Below are 16843 nucleotides of genomic sequence, written 5' to 3' on the forward strand. Positions count from 1 at the left end.
TTCGGATTAGCACCAATAGTTAACCTGGTCGCCTCGGGCAGCTGCAGCTGTCCTCGTGTGGCCTGCGTTTCTGCGTCTCCACCCCGAACCCTTCCAGGGGTCTGGTTACAAGGTCTAGACATTGTTGTTCTCCGATAACCAGAGTCGTTAAAGAAACAGTTAGGTCCCATTGAAATCTGTTGGTCCTCTCACGGTTGATCGATCGCACCTTTTCTTTGTTTCCTCACAAACCCGGTGCCCCAAATCTCGCAGATTCACCTGTCGGACCTTTAAGGCAACCTCATGTTGGGCTAAGCCGAGCCCATCATGCATCCCACACCGCCTCAAATTTTGTCCATTGCGACTTCGGCCTTATTTCTATCCCTATTACCAATCCGCCTACTGAGGCTTCGTACGGAACCGATCAAGGTCGTTTCGGAGCACCGTGGTCATGGCAAATTGGTGCGTGGTGAAGTGGTTACATCTCCCTTGCGTGGCGACTGACATTGGGGACAGGCGATTGCAATCTCGCTATCGGTGGTTCAGTTGGCCACTCTGGTCACAACAGCATTTACGCCGGCAAAGGATGACGTCCACCTTGTTTCTGCCGTTGCTTCTTTCACAGCGTGCGTGGGCCTATGCCCGTTATTGGCCCTCGAGCACACCCGCTCTGTTAAACCGTCAGATCTCGGCATCGTCTATCTCCTGGCATCTACGGCTTGCGACTTCGCCGAGCTGGGAACGAGCCACTATGGAAATAGGACGTCGGAGGCTGTCACGCCGGGAATAGTAAATCTCTTCGTTAAGTTTGTGCTTCTCATTGCCGAAAGTCGCGGCAAGAAACCGATTTTGCGTGATCCTCGAGGCCAGCAATCCCCAGAAGAGCTGGCCAACATTTTGGACAGAACGTTCTTTTGGTGGATTAACCCCATATTGGCCCTTGGAAACCGTCATGTTCTCGCCGAGGAGAACCTTCCCCCGATGGGCCACATGCTGTCGTCGAAATCACTGCGCCAACAAGCCTTGCGGGCTTGGGATCAAAGAGGTAATTAATTCCAAGTCCCAATCTGGACAGCAAGATTTGCCAGAACCCCCTGACACTGTCACAGCCAAGCCAGAAGGGAGGACAACACTCCCCAAGATTCTTGCCCTCAGCATGTTGCCACAGTTTCTGGCGCCGATCATCCCCCGGCTTTTCCTCATTGTCTTCCGCTACGCCCAACCAGTTCTCATCAGCACCGCCATCCGCTACATGAGCGGGTCCTCAGCGCAATCCGTGGAAACAGGGCACTTGATCATTGCCATGGCTGTTGTCATCTATGTTGGCTTGGCGGTGAGCATGTTTCTCGAGCACAGGCTTGCTCAGTGACTGACTAGCAATCCAGATGTCCAGGGCCGTGTATTACCACCGCCTGAATCAGCTCAAGGTCATGATACGAGGCGCCGTCGTCGGTCTCATCAACAACAAGTCGTTTAGCCAGCAATCGAGCAACCACGACGACGGGAGAGCTGTGACGTTGATCAGTACAGATGCGGGAAACGTCGGCCAGGCCGCTTCAATGTTCCACGAGACGTGGGCACAAGTCATCGAAGTGTTGCTCGGTACGACTATGTTGGCCCGAGAAGTTGGATGGGTGTGCCTCGTCCCCTACGTCATCATCTTTTGTAAGTTCTCGTCGGCCGTGTGTGTGCGACAGGAGAGGGTTAAAGAGCTGGAAACTAATGAACATCGCAGTCTGCTCCCGAATGAGTCGATATTTGGCCAAGCACCTTCAAAGTAAGCAGAAGGATTGGTCTATGGCTACCCAAAAACGACTTGCCGTAACCACCTCGATGCTTTCTTCCATGAAGAACTTAAAGATGCTCGGGGTTGCTACGCACACGCAATCGTTAGTCCAGGATCTGCGACTTCAGGAGCTGAACGCAGCTAAAAAAGTACGATGGATGATGGTTGCTTACAATGCGAGTGGTATGTTTTGCTTCCCGATAAGATCATACTTATCCTGGCGGGGTTTCCTGACTTTCGCAGCAAACGCTCTCGGCATATTCACTCCTATCGTCACCTTCGTGCTCTTTGTCCTCGTGGCAAGTCTCAAGGGCTCGGCACTCGATACTGAGACAGCATTCACAACCACCGCGCTCCTCGGTTTGGTGACTCACCCTGCGAACATGATCATGTCAATTGTGCCGCAGGCGATAGGCTCCTTGGCCGCGTTTGAGAGAATCCAGGAGTACTTATTACAGCCGTCCCGGAATGATCAGAGACTGGCATTGAAGAAAACAGAAGACAGCCCTGATGCAGTTTCGCCGGCAATTTGCGTCGAGAACGTCACTATACAGAGCTCCCCAGTGTCACCTCCGATCCTTACTAATATCAGTCTTGTCATTGACAGAGGTTCGATAGTCATTTGCTCCGGACCGGTGGCAAGTGGTAAGACAACACTTGTCAAATCCCTCATGGGCGAGATGCCCGCTGCTAGTGGAACCATATCGGTATCTTCCAAGCGTGTAGGTTACTGTGAGCAGTCGCCTTGGCTACCAAGTGGAACCCTCAAGGAAGCAGTCCGTGGCTTTTTGCCAGACGAACCAAGCTGGTACGAACAAGTCATCCGCCTTTGCTGCCTGGATGAGGATCTTTCAGCACTTCCAAACGGAGACCAGACCATGATCGGAAGCCGAGGCTTGAATCTTTCCGGAGGACAACGACAACGAGTGGTAAGCTTTCGTCCCTAGAAGTAGTTCTACGCCAAAGGTCGAGTGAGATTTGCTCTTGGGAAATGTCAGGCTACTCGATGGCGTCAGTGAAACGGCCGTTCCAACGAACCCCCCTTCCCGGAAGCTCACTCGAAGCCTCAGTAAAGCTGTGTACTAACAAGTCGATAGGCTCTTGCCCGTGCTGTGTACGCCCGATGTGAGATGGTGTTTTTAGATGATAGTTTTAGTGCCCTCGACGGCAAGACTGAGAGTCGAATCGTTGAAAACCTTTTCGGTCCTACGGGCTTTTTCAGGAGGATGGGGACAACTGTTTTCCTCGTGGCCAACTCCTGTAAGTTTAACACGTGTTCTCATCAAACGCGAGCTTGAAGCTTACCGTACTCGCACAGCTACGCACTTTCATCTGGCAGACAGTTTGGTTATCTTGGACAACGGCACAGTGGCATACCAAGGAACGTGGGCCGGCCTAACGCAAGACCCAGAGCATGTCCTCAAACTTCATATTGATGGAACAGAGAAGAATGTCACCGAGGAAGACCCTCAAGTAGACAAGAACATCCTGAGCCAAAGTATCAAGGTATACGAAGCCGTCTCCGACTTGAGCAGGGCGACGGGTGATGTTTCACTCTATGGTAATGCCCTTCTCCAACTTTTACACCACCCTTCCCACGCTGACTTGGCTCTTGCGCATAGGTTATTATCTCAGGGCTGTGGGACTCAGAAACTTTCTCCTCCTTCTTGTCTGCACGTCGTCATACTCGTTCTTCATCACATTCCCGCAGTACTGGCTCCAGAAATGGACCGCAGCACCTGCCTCCCAGACCATGTTCTATGTCGGGGGCTACATAATCGTATCTTTTCTCGCCTGGGCGTTCACAAACGGTTCGATGTGGTAGGTGCACCGCCTTTGTCTGACCAAAACGATGCTGAGTTCCGAGAAGGTCTACACACATCCGCATCGCGCCCGAGTCAGGGGCAAACCTACACCGCCGCCTTCTTTCGACCATCGTGAGGTTCGTGCATACCACACTTCCTGTAGCTGTAATCTTACTAATGGAAAAACAGAGCCCCGCTGTCATATTTCTCGACCACTGACACTGGAGTGATCTTAAACCGGTTGGTTATGACCACACGTTTGAAGTGCTGCGTGCTAACCTGTTATAGCTTCAGCCAAGATATTCAACTGGTCGATAGGCAGTTGCCGCCCGCCATTTTGTCCATCTCAAATCGTAAGTCTCACCGGACTTCTTGAAGCCCCTTTTGCTAATGACTGTATCGCTGCAGAGGTCTTTAAGCTCTTAGTGCAGCTGGTTCTCCTCCTCAGTGCCCAGAAGTTGATGGCAACAACGCTTCCGCTATGCGTGGTAACGGTGTATTTTGTACAAAGGATCTACTTACGGACCTCACGGCAACTGCGGTTGCTTGACCTCGAGTCACAGTCGGCAGTGTACTCCAGCTTTCTTGAATCGGTATGACGTATCCTGGAAACCCGGCCACTCATCACCTAACGATAAACAGGTTGAAGGGGTTAGGACGATCCGGGCATTTGGCTGGGAGAGACAGGTCGAGGCTGCCAATATCCGCTCGCTCGACAAGTCTCAGCGGCCAGCCTATATCCTGTTTTGCCTTCAGCAGTGGCTGGGTGTCGTCCTCGATCTCATGGTCGCTGCGATAGCCACCGGCCTGATCTCTCTCGCCATATTCCTCAGAGGAACGACAACAGCCGGCCAGATTGGTATGGCACTGAACATCGTCATAGTCGCAAACGCGTCTCTACTTGGCCTTGTCACCTCTTGGACCAATATGGAGATATCTTTAGGCGCCATGTACGTTCTGTTACCTCGTTTTTCTTTCTGTTTACCGCCCGCTTTCGTACACTCTCCTACTTACCTTGAACATGGTCCAAGCAGGACTGCTTCATGTGACGTCGTCATGTTGCTTTTAGCTATGGTAACCAGACAGGAGATTCGGCATAATGCTAATGGTTTGACAGTTCTCGACTGAAAACCCTGGAAGCCGACACCCCGAAAGAGGGTAGCCCATTCGAAGACTACGTTCCTGCGGGGGCTTGGCCATCGTCAGGACTCGTCGAATTGGATAATGTCACAGTATCATATAAGTAAGACAAACACCAGCGGTCGACTAGATTTTCAGAGCTGATTTCTTTCCTCAGTCCCGAAGCAGTAGCCCTACAGGATGTTACTTTGAAGGTTTCTGGAGGCCAGCAGTTGGTTGTCTGTGGCCGGACTGGCAGGTATGAAGCCTACTGAAGAAACGTTCTCTGCTTGACCCTTACTGACTTGCTTCCACCCATCACAGTGGAAAGAGTACTTTATTGCTTGCCCTTCTCCGTCTCCTCGATGTGCAGTCTGGAACCATCAAGATAGATGGAGTTGATCTGAGCTTGGTCCCAAGAGACCTCATTCGACAAAGATGCTTTATAACAGTGTCCCAGGATGCCTTTGTTCTAGGGCAGGCTAGTCTTCGCTTCAACCTAGATGTAAGATTGAAACACTTTTCGGCACGCCTATGAAGTTTACTCATCTGTTCTTTCAACTAGCCTTCTGGATGCCTCTCGAACGACACGATCGTAGCGGCTCTCCAAAGAACCAACATGTGGTCTCATTTCGAAGCGGGAGACTTCCCGCCAAAGGAGATCCATGAGATCTTGGAAAGTCCCATCTCCTCCTTGCCGCAAATGTCAACGGGACAATCCCAACTGTTCGCGCTAGCTCGGGCGATCCTCCGTCTTCGATCTCTACGCGGACCGCCCAACCTATCAGGAGCCCAACCGGACGGTGATCATGTTATGCCTATCCTTCTACTCGATGAGGCTACATCGTCACTTGACCCCGAGACAGAGGTTGCCATGCGTGACATCATTCACCAGGAGTTCATCGACAAGGGACATACCGTAATCACGATCACGCACAGACTGGGCGGCGCAACCGGCGACATGCAGTCTGATCGGAATTTCGTCGCCTTGCTGTCAAAGGGGAAGATCGAGAAGGTTGGTAGAGTGGAGGATGTATTGGGTATACTGGACTCGCAGAAGTAAACTAGGTCGATGGGTAGATCCCATCTCGTTGTAAACGATGAACTAACTGAAGGACGCGTTCATGATTCTTAATATTGCCGTCTCAAGGATTCCAAACACATAGGACGATATAAAACCACGGTAATATACTCAGCAAAACATTTGCTTCCATAGACATTCTGTCATGATTACCTGCCGACAAATCGTGGAGTGTGAGCGGTTTGTATTTCTGAGTTGCATTTTAAAACAAAATAGAACGGAGTGCAATTGATTACTATATACTACATGAATAGAAGCAACATGGTCTAGTAAGAATGTACCGTGGAGATGGCAGACTTGACAACTTTTGGCAGATACGGCAAGAAGCGACACCACCATCCAGGACTCGTGATCCGTGGTAAGCTTCCGTCTAGACCTTGGTAACTCGCAGTCAACTACCGAGCTAGAAGTTTGATCCGTCATATCCGGTACCATATCCACGGCCGGTGCCGTCGCGGTTGGTAGTAGCCAGCGGCTGGGGAGTCACCTTGTCCGCATACTGCGGGAGGTCGGTAGGGCTTCCCGGTACCTTCACCTCGACGGTGACCACGCTGACAAGCAGGTTCTGCAGCTGGCTGCGCTCCTGAAGCTCGCCGTTGGCCAGCGTCACGCGCCAGTGCAGGTTCTTCTGCAGGTAGGGAATGACGTGGTCCGGCGTCAGACTCTCGAGCAGGCCGGCGACGTACCGCTCGGCGAGGGCGATCGTTAGGGGCACTTGGCCGGTGATCCTCTGGCCCGAGGCGCGCCCCTCCTGGCAGTTCTTGCAAGCGGTGTGCTCGTCTTGGCCAAAGGTCGCGAAGGCGCCCACGTGCGAATGGTTCATGACGTAGAGGAGGGGAATGGCATCGTCGGGGGAGCCCAAGAAGACGTGGACGACGTAGTTGCCCCCCAGCTCGGCCTTCTCGGCCTTGATGTTGACGAGCCATTCGAGGTACTTGTTGCCGGGTCCGACTAGTTTCTTCAAGTCGCGGTCCCTTGGAAGCTCGACGTCTGCCGACCCTTTGGCGGGAGACTGGGACAGCGGCTTCTGCTCAGCCGGGTCCGCAGCCGGCGCAGCGGCAGCGGCCTTGAGCGAGGGCTTCTCGGCTTGCAAATGAGCCTTGGCACGAGATCGGAACTCTTCGGAAACAGCCAGGAAGTCCCCCTCGCCGTTCCTCAAGATGTTCGCGAGAGAGGCGTTCTTCCCGTACAGCCGGTCAAGCTCGTTTAGAATGTCCTTCTTAGTGGGGAACTTGGACTTTTGAGTCTCCGGGTACACGTAGCCAAACTCGGTCGTGTATCTCACACCCTCTGATGTCCAGAAGGTTTGGTTATCCTTGGTGCCGGATTGCGCAAAAGGAGCCAGCGGAGTCTTGATCGTCTCGGCGCCACCGGCCTTGACGAAGAAGTTGCCCCCAATGGAGCCGGTGCCCGCAGTCCGGTCAGTCACGTAGGTGGACGGGTCCTTGGGGTCATCGTGGCAGGCCTGCCAGATAGCAAAGAGACGGTCGATGTTGGTGTGGTGAAGCCAAAAGATGGGGTCGAAGGCGGCAACTGTCGGGTCGCCCATGTGTCCCCCGCCCCCGGAATAGGTGTGGATGGCGTTGTGAATGTCCTCGATGCTACCCCATTCGTCAAAATCAGGCTGTCCAGGCTTCTCGGGGGGGTTGAATCGGTTGTGAGACGCGGCTCCAAAGTCCTGGTACGACTGGAGGATGAAGAGAACGCGCTCTGTCAAGTTCTTGCCTCGAGGGGACTGATCGGTACCAGCAAAGAACCTGGTCAGCTGCTGAACGAGCGAGTTGCTGGTGGTCTGGCCGGGGTATCGGATGGTGCCTCCGACTGCGGGAAACTAATCATGGCGGTCAGATATACGGGACTTCCGATACGGAAGAAGGAGATAGTTACCCGGTTGATGTTCCTGTCACCCTTCGACTCTCTGAACCTGTACGTAGCCAGAGGGTTCGGGTCGAGAAAGAAGTCCTGCTGTTTGCCATGGGGGCGTTTGACATGAACTCTAGCTTGGGCGGTAGCCTGAGTCGGAAAGACACCCAGGTCGGGACGAGCCCAATCCCAGTAGGGCATTCTGAAGTTCTTGGCGGCCTTGACATAGTCGGCTTTGCGCTCGCTTTCCTCGAACTCGTTGGCAACAGCATTTACGTGCTTGTAGAGCTCCGCCTGTAACGTGTTAGCCACTGGAGGAGCAGAACATCTTCAATGGTACTGACCTCGAAGAGGGCGAGGTACGGACGGTGCCAGGTAAGGAACAAAATCGAGCTGTGGGTGCAGAACCCCCCAAATCGGTTGTCGACTCGGACCATTTTGTTATTCCAGTCTCTGTCCGGCCACTTCTTGTACGGAAGCCCATGGATTCCTAGTACTGTCAGTGTGTCCTCCAGACGTCGTTGCGGTGGTCTCACCCGCGATCTCGAAGTAGGAAAGAGGAAGTTTCTCATCCACTGAGTTTTGGAACCTTTCCAGGCCCAGAAGATACAGGTTCCACTGATCCGGGTGGTCTTTGATCATGTCGCGCACCTCCAGACGTACAGGAAGGTTGGCTATGAACAGTCAGCGTTGAAGCACGAAGTGAAGATATGACTGCTGACCAGGGTCCTCTGGCTTGATGCCGCGGACCAGCACAGGCCCTTGGGTTCCATCCGAAGACATATTGCTCATAGATTCCAGCGATGTATTTCAGGTGATTTGCCTAACCGCAGTGGTGAAAAGAGCGATGTACAAGACGAACGAGATACGGCTTATATACCCCACCTACGATCGGAATTGCAAACTTGAGGCTTGGGCACGAATGCCTCTAACCTTCCGACATCACAGATGACCGCATTCCACCGCCGGAATATTCGTCATTGTGGCACGAAACGGCATAAGATATGTCCCTTTGTAGCTGAAATTTGGAGAAACACAATAAGCACGGTAAGCTCAGCCATCCATGGCGTCTCAGCTGCTCGCGCCTTCCGGAACGTGAACCAATGATGTGCTCTCTGAAAACTCACCGAGACCCCTGGAATGCATCTAGCGGCTTGAACTGTACGACCATAAGCTCAGGACGGCTTTTGCAGCTAGCAAATGACTGACTGTATCTCTGTGGCAAAGGCGGGGAAGCCGACAGAAGCTGACGTCTGACGACATACAAGAGGAGGAGTCTCGAGGCATTCTGTAAAGTTTATCGAAGCAAAAAGATCTTGAAGCGGTGTGCATAAACCTGGCAATCATCGAGCTGAACAACTGTCTTGTAATGCACAGCTTCGCTTCTGGGTGTCTTTTTGTTAAAAGACAAATCGGCCTGATATATACACAGTAGGTAAGATTCCATAGTCAATGAGCCTCATTGAAAGATGGAGAAGTTCAATGAATCGATGTCGATGACAACGTGCATGCACGTACGGCGAAAACTCATCCCATACAGCTCCCGAAGTTTGAGTCGACCCTAGATAGTAACAGAAGCCCCCTTTGTCAGAGAATTCCCCCCATAGTTTGAGATGCTGGACACTTACTCGATTCCCCAGTCCCAGTATTTGGTTCTTCCTCCGTACTTGCAGCCATATGCCTCCTTCCTCAGGTATTCCAGGCAGACATCCATCGTCATTGTCGCCGTGCCATCAGTCTTCGGTTCGCTCAGCCTCTGCCAATCTTGTCAATTCCAACAACAGCGAAGACATTTATATGACCAAAGAGAAAGGTTCGTAGAGAACTAGGTCTGGACTTGTTGTAGTATACCTCGATTTTGAAATCCCACTTGGTCCGCAAATCCTCTTGCATACATGTGCTTCTCGACTCATGTTTGGCGAACGAAACATCCCCGCGGCCGACCAGAGTCGAACATGCAATGCTGAGGCGTTCTTTGTCGATGGTGGGCTCTTTTTCCTTCAACCATTTTCCGTAGTCGCCCAGCCTTCCGGATGTGTAGCAGAGGGCGTATGAGCCAGACACGTAGTATGTCAGTGTGATGAGGATGAAACTGAGATGCATCGTGCTACGCCGTGGAGCACTTAGGTGGAGAGGAGCAGACTTGATGATGCCAGCGCTTTACCGGTCAAATGTAAAAGCTGAAAGTTGAGCAACTGGCGATAATGTTGAGGAAACACCGTAAGCAGGTATGCGACACTCCTTAAATTACTTCTGCGTGGTAACTTCAATCATTTCCACAACAATTATCTTACGAGGAGAAATACGGTTAAATCGGCCGGAACTGTTCTTTTTCTTTGTAGATATTGGTCAATCAGTCATTCAAGGTATTTCCAAATGCATAATGTCAAAGTCTCCTTGGAGTGTAACGGTGACACGTGTTGATTATGAGGTCAGTCTTCCCAGTAAACTCCTCAATGCCAAGAGGATTCCAAAGACGATTTCAACAAGGCAATCAAGTTGAGGAGAGTGTGGTATAGATAACCTGGGAATGAACTTTCGACTCGAGGTCGGCCCTAGATTTCTAGGAGAATGCCTGTTTGCATGTGACGAATCTTTCTTTTGAGGGGTGGCAAATGGAAACATGAGCCGTTATTCCCATTCAGACCAGATTCAAGATGCTCCTATCCAAGTTCTTTTGACACACTCCTTTCAGTGACGCTTTCTAGCTGAAAGAGAAAAACTGTCGGTAAACGAAACCCCAGCTCTCCCTACGCAAGGGAAATACTTCCTCGGAATCGGGGCAAACATCTCAAAACAGCGCCATTGAGTATTGCCGTATACGTGATGCAATCTCGAGAATGAGATGGCACAGGTCTCTCTATTCTTTGAGACCGTTATGTGCCGCTTCAACGGGTTAATGTAGGGCTGTTCTCTTGACAATCAGTCCATAAACACCCGCAGAGGGAGCTAAATGCAAGGGAGAAAATGCCATATAATCAAAAGTTTTCATAACGATTCGGTTTCATGCATGCTTCCTCTGTGGACCATATCCTCGAAAGTCAACTTTCCTATGGGAGGCGTCTTCTACCCTCCTTCTTTTTCGACTCTTCAGCCCTCAAATTTGCCATTCTATATCATTTCTATCTTCATTCTGAGTCGGCATGATTCTTCTCAAGCTCTCGATCTACGCAGTCTCATTGCTTTACTCCGTGATAGCCAGCACCATAGACAACCACAACAGCCAAGGTGACGCCGACCTGGTACGGCCGAGAGAAGTAACCTCTAGAGGCCAAGGGTCTGGCGGCGGCGGGGGAAATCTCGGCTTTTCCAAGGATGAACATATATGGATGCACGATCGTGGTGATCGCGAAGATGTCCTCGAGGGCATTCCAATCACCTTTGGTTCTACCGCAAAATGGACCGAGGATTCGGAAGCAGCGAGGACCTCTACCGCGGAGGAACCTTCCTCCAGCAGCTCAATCCCATCAGTACCACTGGATTATGGCCTTGAGAGGTCCAATTCCCTCGATCCCTCAGAGGTGCTCGGGGAAGGACCAGTGATGGGCGTCTCGATTGAGTTGGACAATCACCCCGGATCTCAGTGAGTTTCGTCCTTGAACATGCATTGGGGAGGGGAAAGAGCTGGCTCCTAGATTTTCCTAGTTGACTAACGTTTTATGAAGTGACAGGAGTTTGGCAGACATTCAAGAGCGCGACACCAGCAGACAGGAGCTTTTCGAGAGATATGGAACCTGGACAGATCAATTCATCAAATGCGTGAGTTATGTGTCCATACTTTACAAGGATATATCGTCTCATCATAATCTGGGAGGATGTTTGTTTTCAAGGCCTCTTTGAGAAAACGATGTCGTCATTCTTGTTGATATTCGCATGCAGTTTGCTAACATGTGCGATATGTGGATGGTTTGCGTGTTCATTTGCAGGGTTTCCCAAGAGCAAGCAGAGTGGCCAACTCACCTACTCTACCCTCGGTACGTCAACCTTCTACTCTTTCCAATTTGTTCAAGCAGGGAAAAGAAGCCGCTGACGTCGAGAGTAAAATGGGATAGTTGCCTCAATTACGAGTGCGTCGGTAAAGGTCCCTGCGTGGGGCAGAATGAGTTGTACGACAAGACATTTGGGACGACATGGGCACCCAGAAACGCTAATCAAGCGGCTTGGAAGATGTACTGGCCGTACGGATGGCATTGATGTGTCGTGAAATTTTGATGGAGGTCCTGGCATATCGCACTGGGGGCCGAGGCTGCAGCGATAACTGTCATTGAAGTGCCGAAAGATTCGCGTCAAGCCCCGGGCTGCTGAGAGATCTCGGTGGCAAATGCACATGGTCCATCTCGACTGACGAAATAGTCCATGGAAGGAACGATGAGCCACTCTAACTTCGTAGATGAAACTGTTTTTCTTGAACAACATTACATAGAGTTTTCCCTGAGCTCTTGTGACGAACGAGCCTGCCGATTCACCTCCTAGCCAACAGTAGAACGTGCTAAGCCAGCAGCGACCCGACTGGGCCGGCCACCTGCGACTGCCAAGCAAACACGTGGCGCACTCAAGGGCATCTAGAAGAGTTAAGAGCCTCCCCAACTAGTAGGGTATCACTCATTAAGGCAGCTGCAAGTAGATAGGATTGTACATTTTATCTCATCCGTTGGGCTCGATCTCATCTCGATAACCGCTGGATCGAGATGCTCCATTCAGCCGTCCCCACAACTCTCACCAGCTTCCTCGTACCAGTTCTTGAATCAGCATCCTGGAGACCAAATTATGGAAAGCGGTAATCGAGGTGGGTTGCGAAGCCGTGTCTCCTACTCCGGCGGAACCTCGTAGAAACACATAAACCTCAACAACAAACGTTCGACATCACAAAGATGCTGAAGTGATGTAAGCTCCTCTTGCCCCCCCCCCCCCCCCAAAGCTACCTGTCCCAGCACACCCAGGTTCAGGGATCCCAAGCCCGGGTGAGCCGGTTCCCGGAACCCCGTCTCAGCACGGGGCGGCGGCGGCGGCGGTGTGGGTTCCCGGAGACCACATGGCGGATTTCAGGCCTCTCTTTGGATGGTGTAGCTAAGGAGGGTCAATGCAGCCCTGTGTGGTCGACAATTTATAAGATCATCCCAATATCGAATTCCAAGGGGGCGTGAGCTGAGGAGGGCCCTTCCAGCTGCCGGGCGAGCGTATGTGGCCGTGCAATAGAGATGCAAAGCTCCACGCCTAAAGGCAAACATTACTCCCACTACCGTCAGAGAACCAGGGGTTTGACAAAGGCCAGTTTGGTTGAAGCTTCCTGCGTGGTGCAAAAGCCAGGTTTGTGTCCCCCGGGTTTCAGAGTGATCGCCAGGAACAATTTAGATTCAGGAGCGGTGGCGACGATGAAGTGGCTGCGCCACGCTGATGGTACGGGGAAGGAAACATGGTTTCCGGCAGAGCCTCAGGGGACGAGGGAGACTAGTGTGGGATGAGGTGTCATGATGCTGGCGCTCGCGGGGCGATGCTTTCCTCACGTGGGTGACTGATAGGAGGCAGCCCAAGTGACGACCCCGGATACACAGGCTGGCCGACACTTGCTGAATGGTAACAATCCAGCCAAGTGTCCCCAAATGTGGTGTTCAGGAGCCAGCAAATTAAATTTTTTTCGAGTCTGGGAGGGGCCCAAAAAGCAACAAGGAAAAGGGATTTAAGGATCAAGCCAGATTTGAAGCAAGCGGATGAACGCTGTTCGATGATATCACGCCCTGGGGTGTTGAATGCGCCAGCCTAATACGCCAGAAGCACGCCATATTGTGTCTAGCACCGCAGGGACATGTCGGGTTATCTTAGCTTAGAGCAGACAACCTATAGCGAGTCTTTGCGTAGATGGATTCTTTGTGCCCAGTCCGTCAGGGCATTGAGGACCGTGCAAGTACCGTCATCGAGCGCACTGCATGCTAAGGCTGCTGGGTGCCAGGCATGCGCATGCAAGGCATGGCCAGGGCTCTCACGTATTCGAGGCCAAAAAAGCAAAGCCCGTGATAGATTCCAAGAGTCGTATAGCTTTCATAGGCCTTGGAAAGACACAATAAACCCGGGAGGGGCAGACTTAGCAGGCAAGCAACGGGGAGTTGGGGACCGGATTTCGTCTGCGGGTTGGGTTGCCATGAAGCGGTCTGACGAGCCCACGTTGTGAAATGATTGGCGGCGAAGGGCCTGCCAGGGTTCAAGCCTGCGGGTTGAGGAGTATGCTTGGCACAAGCTTATTCTTCCGGAATTCCAGAGACGGGGAATGGGGCCCTTCGAGCAGTGCAAAGATTAGCATCTGAGTAGATGTTTTGAGACGTGTCAGATAAGAGAGATGCTTCCAGCTTAGGCCGTGAATAGACGCTCCGTCCCGTCTCGACTGCCTTTGGCGGGGAATCTATTCCGCAGACCGGCGAAACAGGGAGGGAGGGTGGTGTCTATGTTCGAGGCGGGCGACCGGGGCCTACGACATGAACTTTGCTGGTGTGATACGCGACCGAAGAAGATATCGGAGGAGGGGATTCCTCTTGCAAGGCCCGATGGAACCGTTTGCGGCCCCGTGCCTTCCCACCGTGTTCCGTGCTAAGTGACCGGGTTGTGTAATTAACTGGCAAGCTATTGTGGAACAATTGTACCAGTTGTAGCGGTATCGGGGCCGGCCAGTCATTTTCTTGAGAACACCTGGATGGTTGAAGTGGTAGTGACGCACCGATGAGTCGGTTAACCGAGCCGGTAACTGTCCTTCTATCGTGGCGACTGGCGGGGTGGGTGGCTTCAGAGAGGTGCCAACGAAGCATGGCCCAAGAAGACGTGCCGGCCGGTGCAACAAAACCACGCCAGTAGAGCTCTCCATCCATTTGTCCTTTGCAGATGACGAATGGAACTATCTACAGGCAATGCCAGAATCAGCCGGACAAATAAGCGAGAAGGAGCGCGAGCAGCCCTGCGACGCTAGCCGGCCGTGGAGTAGGGGTGGGTAGCCCGCCCCGACGACGTGCGGCATCCTGGGGAAGGCAATCGAGGGGGGGATTCCGCCGAAGGGCACCATTAGGGACGCCGATGAGTATTATCTTTGGCAGTCGCTGTGTGAAATCAACAGTCAACCTGGGTGAGAGACAGAGAATTCCGCCATTTGGGCACCAATCCACAGCTTCGCATCCAGGTATTCGTCTGATACATCAAATGCCAGTCGATGAGACATTGGAAGCCGTCGGCGTTTGGACAAGCCTGTAAGGAGTTGAGAATCAACAACGTGCTCCCTAAAGAGTTTCGGGATCAACGGCCTGGCTCTTGGTTGCATCGTCGGTGAAAGAGACACTGTTGGGGTGCTGGGTTTGTGTCGGATTGGTCGGTGTGCGGTGTGCTTTGTGGTCCGAGATGCTGCTAGACCGGGGAACGGGTCCGAGACTCTGTCGTGTTTGTGTATCCAAAAGCGACAACGACGCAAAGACGAATCTTACATCATAGCGGCTGTTCGGCCATCGTACAGGCCGTCGGCTAGGGGCCAAGCCAAAAAGATGATGACCCGGTGTTGCAAATTAGGTAATGGCTGTTCCCGTGACTTATGACTTAAACCAGGGAGGGGGCTGCGGCATTGGCATGGATTTTCCTCAGGTTAGAGAGTCACAAACAAGATGCAGGAATGCATATTCCGAATTGAAGCTCGACCAGCCAAGTCGGTTTCGTCAATGGCTGGAGGGACAAAGGTCTGGTTTGGATTCTCGAGATCCGGGATTTCTTCTGGCTGGGGCGTTTGGAGTTTCTCCAACGGTTTGGCGTTTGGCCCCAAGGACCGAGCCTCTCCGGAGTCTGGAACCCAGGACCCGACCTAGAAAGCATGTTCCGGGGGCTAGCGTTGGGCTGGCAATGGTGAGGCCGTCCAGGGCTGAACGGGCTACTGGGGCGAGTGGGAAGCTCCGGGAGCCAAGTTAGCAGTCCCGTGGACGGCGGCGTCACACCGTCCACTCTAAGCGGGGTTTGGACGAAGGAGGGCTTAGAGGGCTGCTGGGTTGATACCGGCAGCAGGCTGGGGTCGCGCAGGGGGGCGCCCGCAGTCGTGGGAACGCGAGCGACGGGGGTTGGATGATCATGTTTTGATTTGCGCAAAAACTGACGCTTGGACTCGGTAGGCGTGTGTTTTGCCTGGGTAAGCTTTCTGGGTTGACGGGCCTCGAGACTCTATAGAATGAGACCTGTATGGTGTACCCGCATACAGAGAGTTGTAGATAAGTCGAGTGAGGAGGGAATTCGTCGTTGTGTGTGTGTGTGTGTGTAGTCAAAGTTGGCGGCCAGGTTGGGTCGGTCCATGTCTCGATGAGCCAGGATGAACTCAACTGCGGTCCACGGCGTTAGTCTTGGGAGGTGGTGCAGTTTGTCAGACCGGCGCCGACGGAAGCAGATCCTATTTTCCCTGGAGGGTGTGTATATGAGTACGTACCTGTAACTACGGATACCTACACAACACAACACGTTGCGGCCCGCAGGTGAGATTGATGGAAGCATATTTTTGCTCGGAGGAGATGTGTAGTAATGCGCTGTCAACAGATTGAAAAAAGGAGGGACAGAATTGGTCTGGGGGATGGGATGCGACGACGGTGGAGGTTCCTTCCTTCTTTCCTTCCCTCTTCTTTCCCACGATTGTTTCCTCTCCCCAGATGCCACTACTTTCCACACGTGGGAGGGACTGGTTGCGACAAGTATCTCCACTGTGTATTTACCGATGATGAGTACATCAGGCATCTCTTGCGTTCCATCGTTATCTACGGTACATGGTCTGCCGCCGCCTCGACCCCTCATCAGCATGTACCTATTTTTTGTTTTCCAATCCAGGTTTCTCCCTATCGGCCGTTGACCCTTCCCCCTGTGCAATCCCGGTCATTACGTCCACTCCTCCTCTGGGACTTTGCTCTGTAGCATCAGTTGGGGCACTCGGGTCCACTGATAGTAGATAGCAGATACCAAAGTTCAGTGAGCGATCGAGTGGGTGAGTGCAAGGGGAGTAAGTGAGACACCGCTTGGTTCCCTTGGGAATCCCGATAATCATCATCATGATAAGACAGACTACCGGACTAAGATAGTGTTGCATGCCCGTGGATTTGCCGCACAGTTACGTCTGAGATTCAACTCCAGAATTGCCCCTCATCTCACATTCCTCATCTCAAGTACCGTTACGTAGAGAGTACAGATCACATCCACTATACAGATGCATACCTC

At 52.4% G+C, this 16843-nt stretch overlaps 4 protein-coding genes across 4 annotated transcripts; 2 read left to right on the forward strand and 2 right to left on the reverse strand.

Moving 5' to 3' along the window:
* Positions 1-306: 306 nt before the first annotated feature.
* Positions 307-5752, forward strand: CH63R_10825 (ABC transporter; the record flags this gene model as incomplete). The annotated part of the gene is made up of 17 exons (XM_018305799.1): positions 307-441; positions 496-1024; positions 1089-1312; positions 1365-1644; positions 1715-1948; positions 2009-2694; positions 2863-3025; positions 3084-3326; positions 3388-3586; positions 3636-3707; positions 3859-3923; positions 3979-4163; positions 4213-4520; positions 4688-4813; positions 4868-4948; positions 5014-5194; positions 5255-5752. 17 exons carry the CDS (start codon positions 307-309, stop codon positions 5750-5752), a joined length of 4209 nt encoding a protein of 1402 aa, XP_018155223.1.
* Positions 5753-6173: 421 nt separating this feature from the next.
* On the reverse strand, positions 6174-8425 carry CH63R_10826 (Tyrosinase; the record flags this gene model as incomplete). Its single annotated transcript, XM_018305800.1, has 5 exons — positions 6174-7601; positions 7658-7927; positions 7978-8123; positions 8170-8307; positions 8356-8425. The coding sequence occupies 5 exons, from the start codon at positions 8423-8425 to the stop codon at positions 6174-6176; spliced, it is 2052 nt and encodes a 683-aa protein (XP_018155224.1).
* A 957-nt stretch (positions 8426-9382) lies between these two features.
* CH63R_10827 (uncharacterized protein) lies at positions 9383-9736 on the reverse strand (the record flags this gene model as incomplete). The annotated part of the gene is made up of 1 exon (XM_018305801.1): positions 9383-9736. The coding sequence occupies one exon, from the start codon at positions 9734-9736 to the stop codon at positions 9383-9385; it is 354 nt and encodes a 117-aa protein (XP_018155225.1).
* Positions 9737-10776: 1040 nt separating this feature from the next.
* CH63R_10828 (uncharacterized protein) lies at positions 10777-11220 on the forward strand (the record flags this gene model as incomplete). Its single annotated transcript, XM_018305802.1, has 1 exon — positions 10777-11220. One exon carries the CDS (start codon positions 10777-10779, stop codon positions 11218-11220), a length of 444 nt encoding a protein of 147 aa, XP_018155226.1.
* Between the last annotated feature and the right edge of the window lie 5623 nt (positions 11221-16843).

Source organism: Colletotrichum higginsianum (genome assembly GCF_001672515.1).
Source record: "Colletotrichum higginsianum IMI 349063 chromosome 7 map unlocalized unitig_7, whole genome shotgun sequence".
Lineage (NCBI taxonomy): Eukaryota > Fungi > Ascomycota > Sordariomycetes > Glomerellales > Glomerellaceae > Colletotrichum > Colletotrichum higginsianum.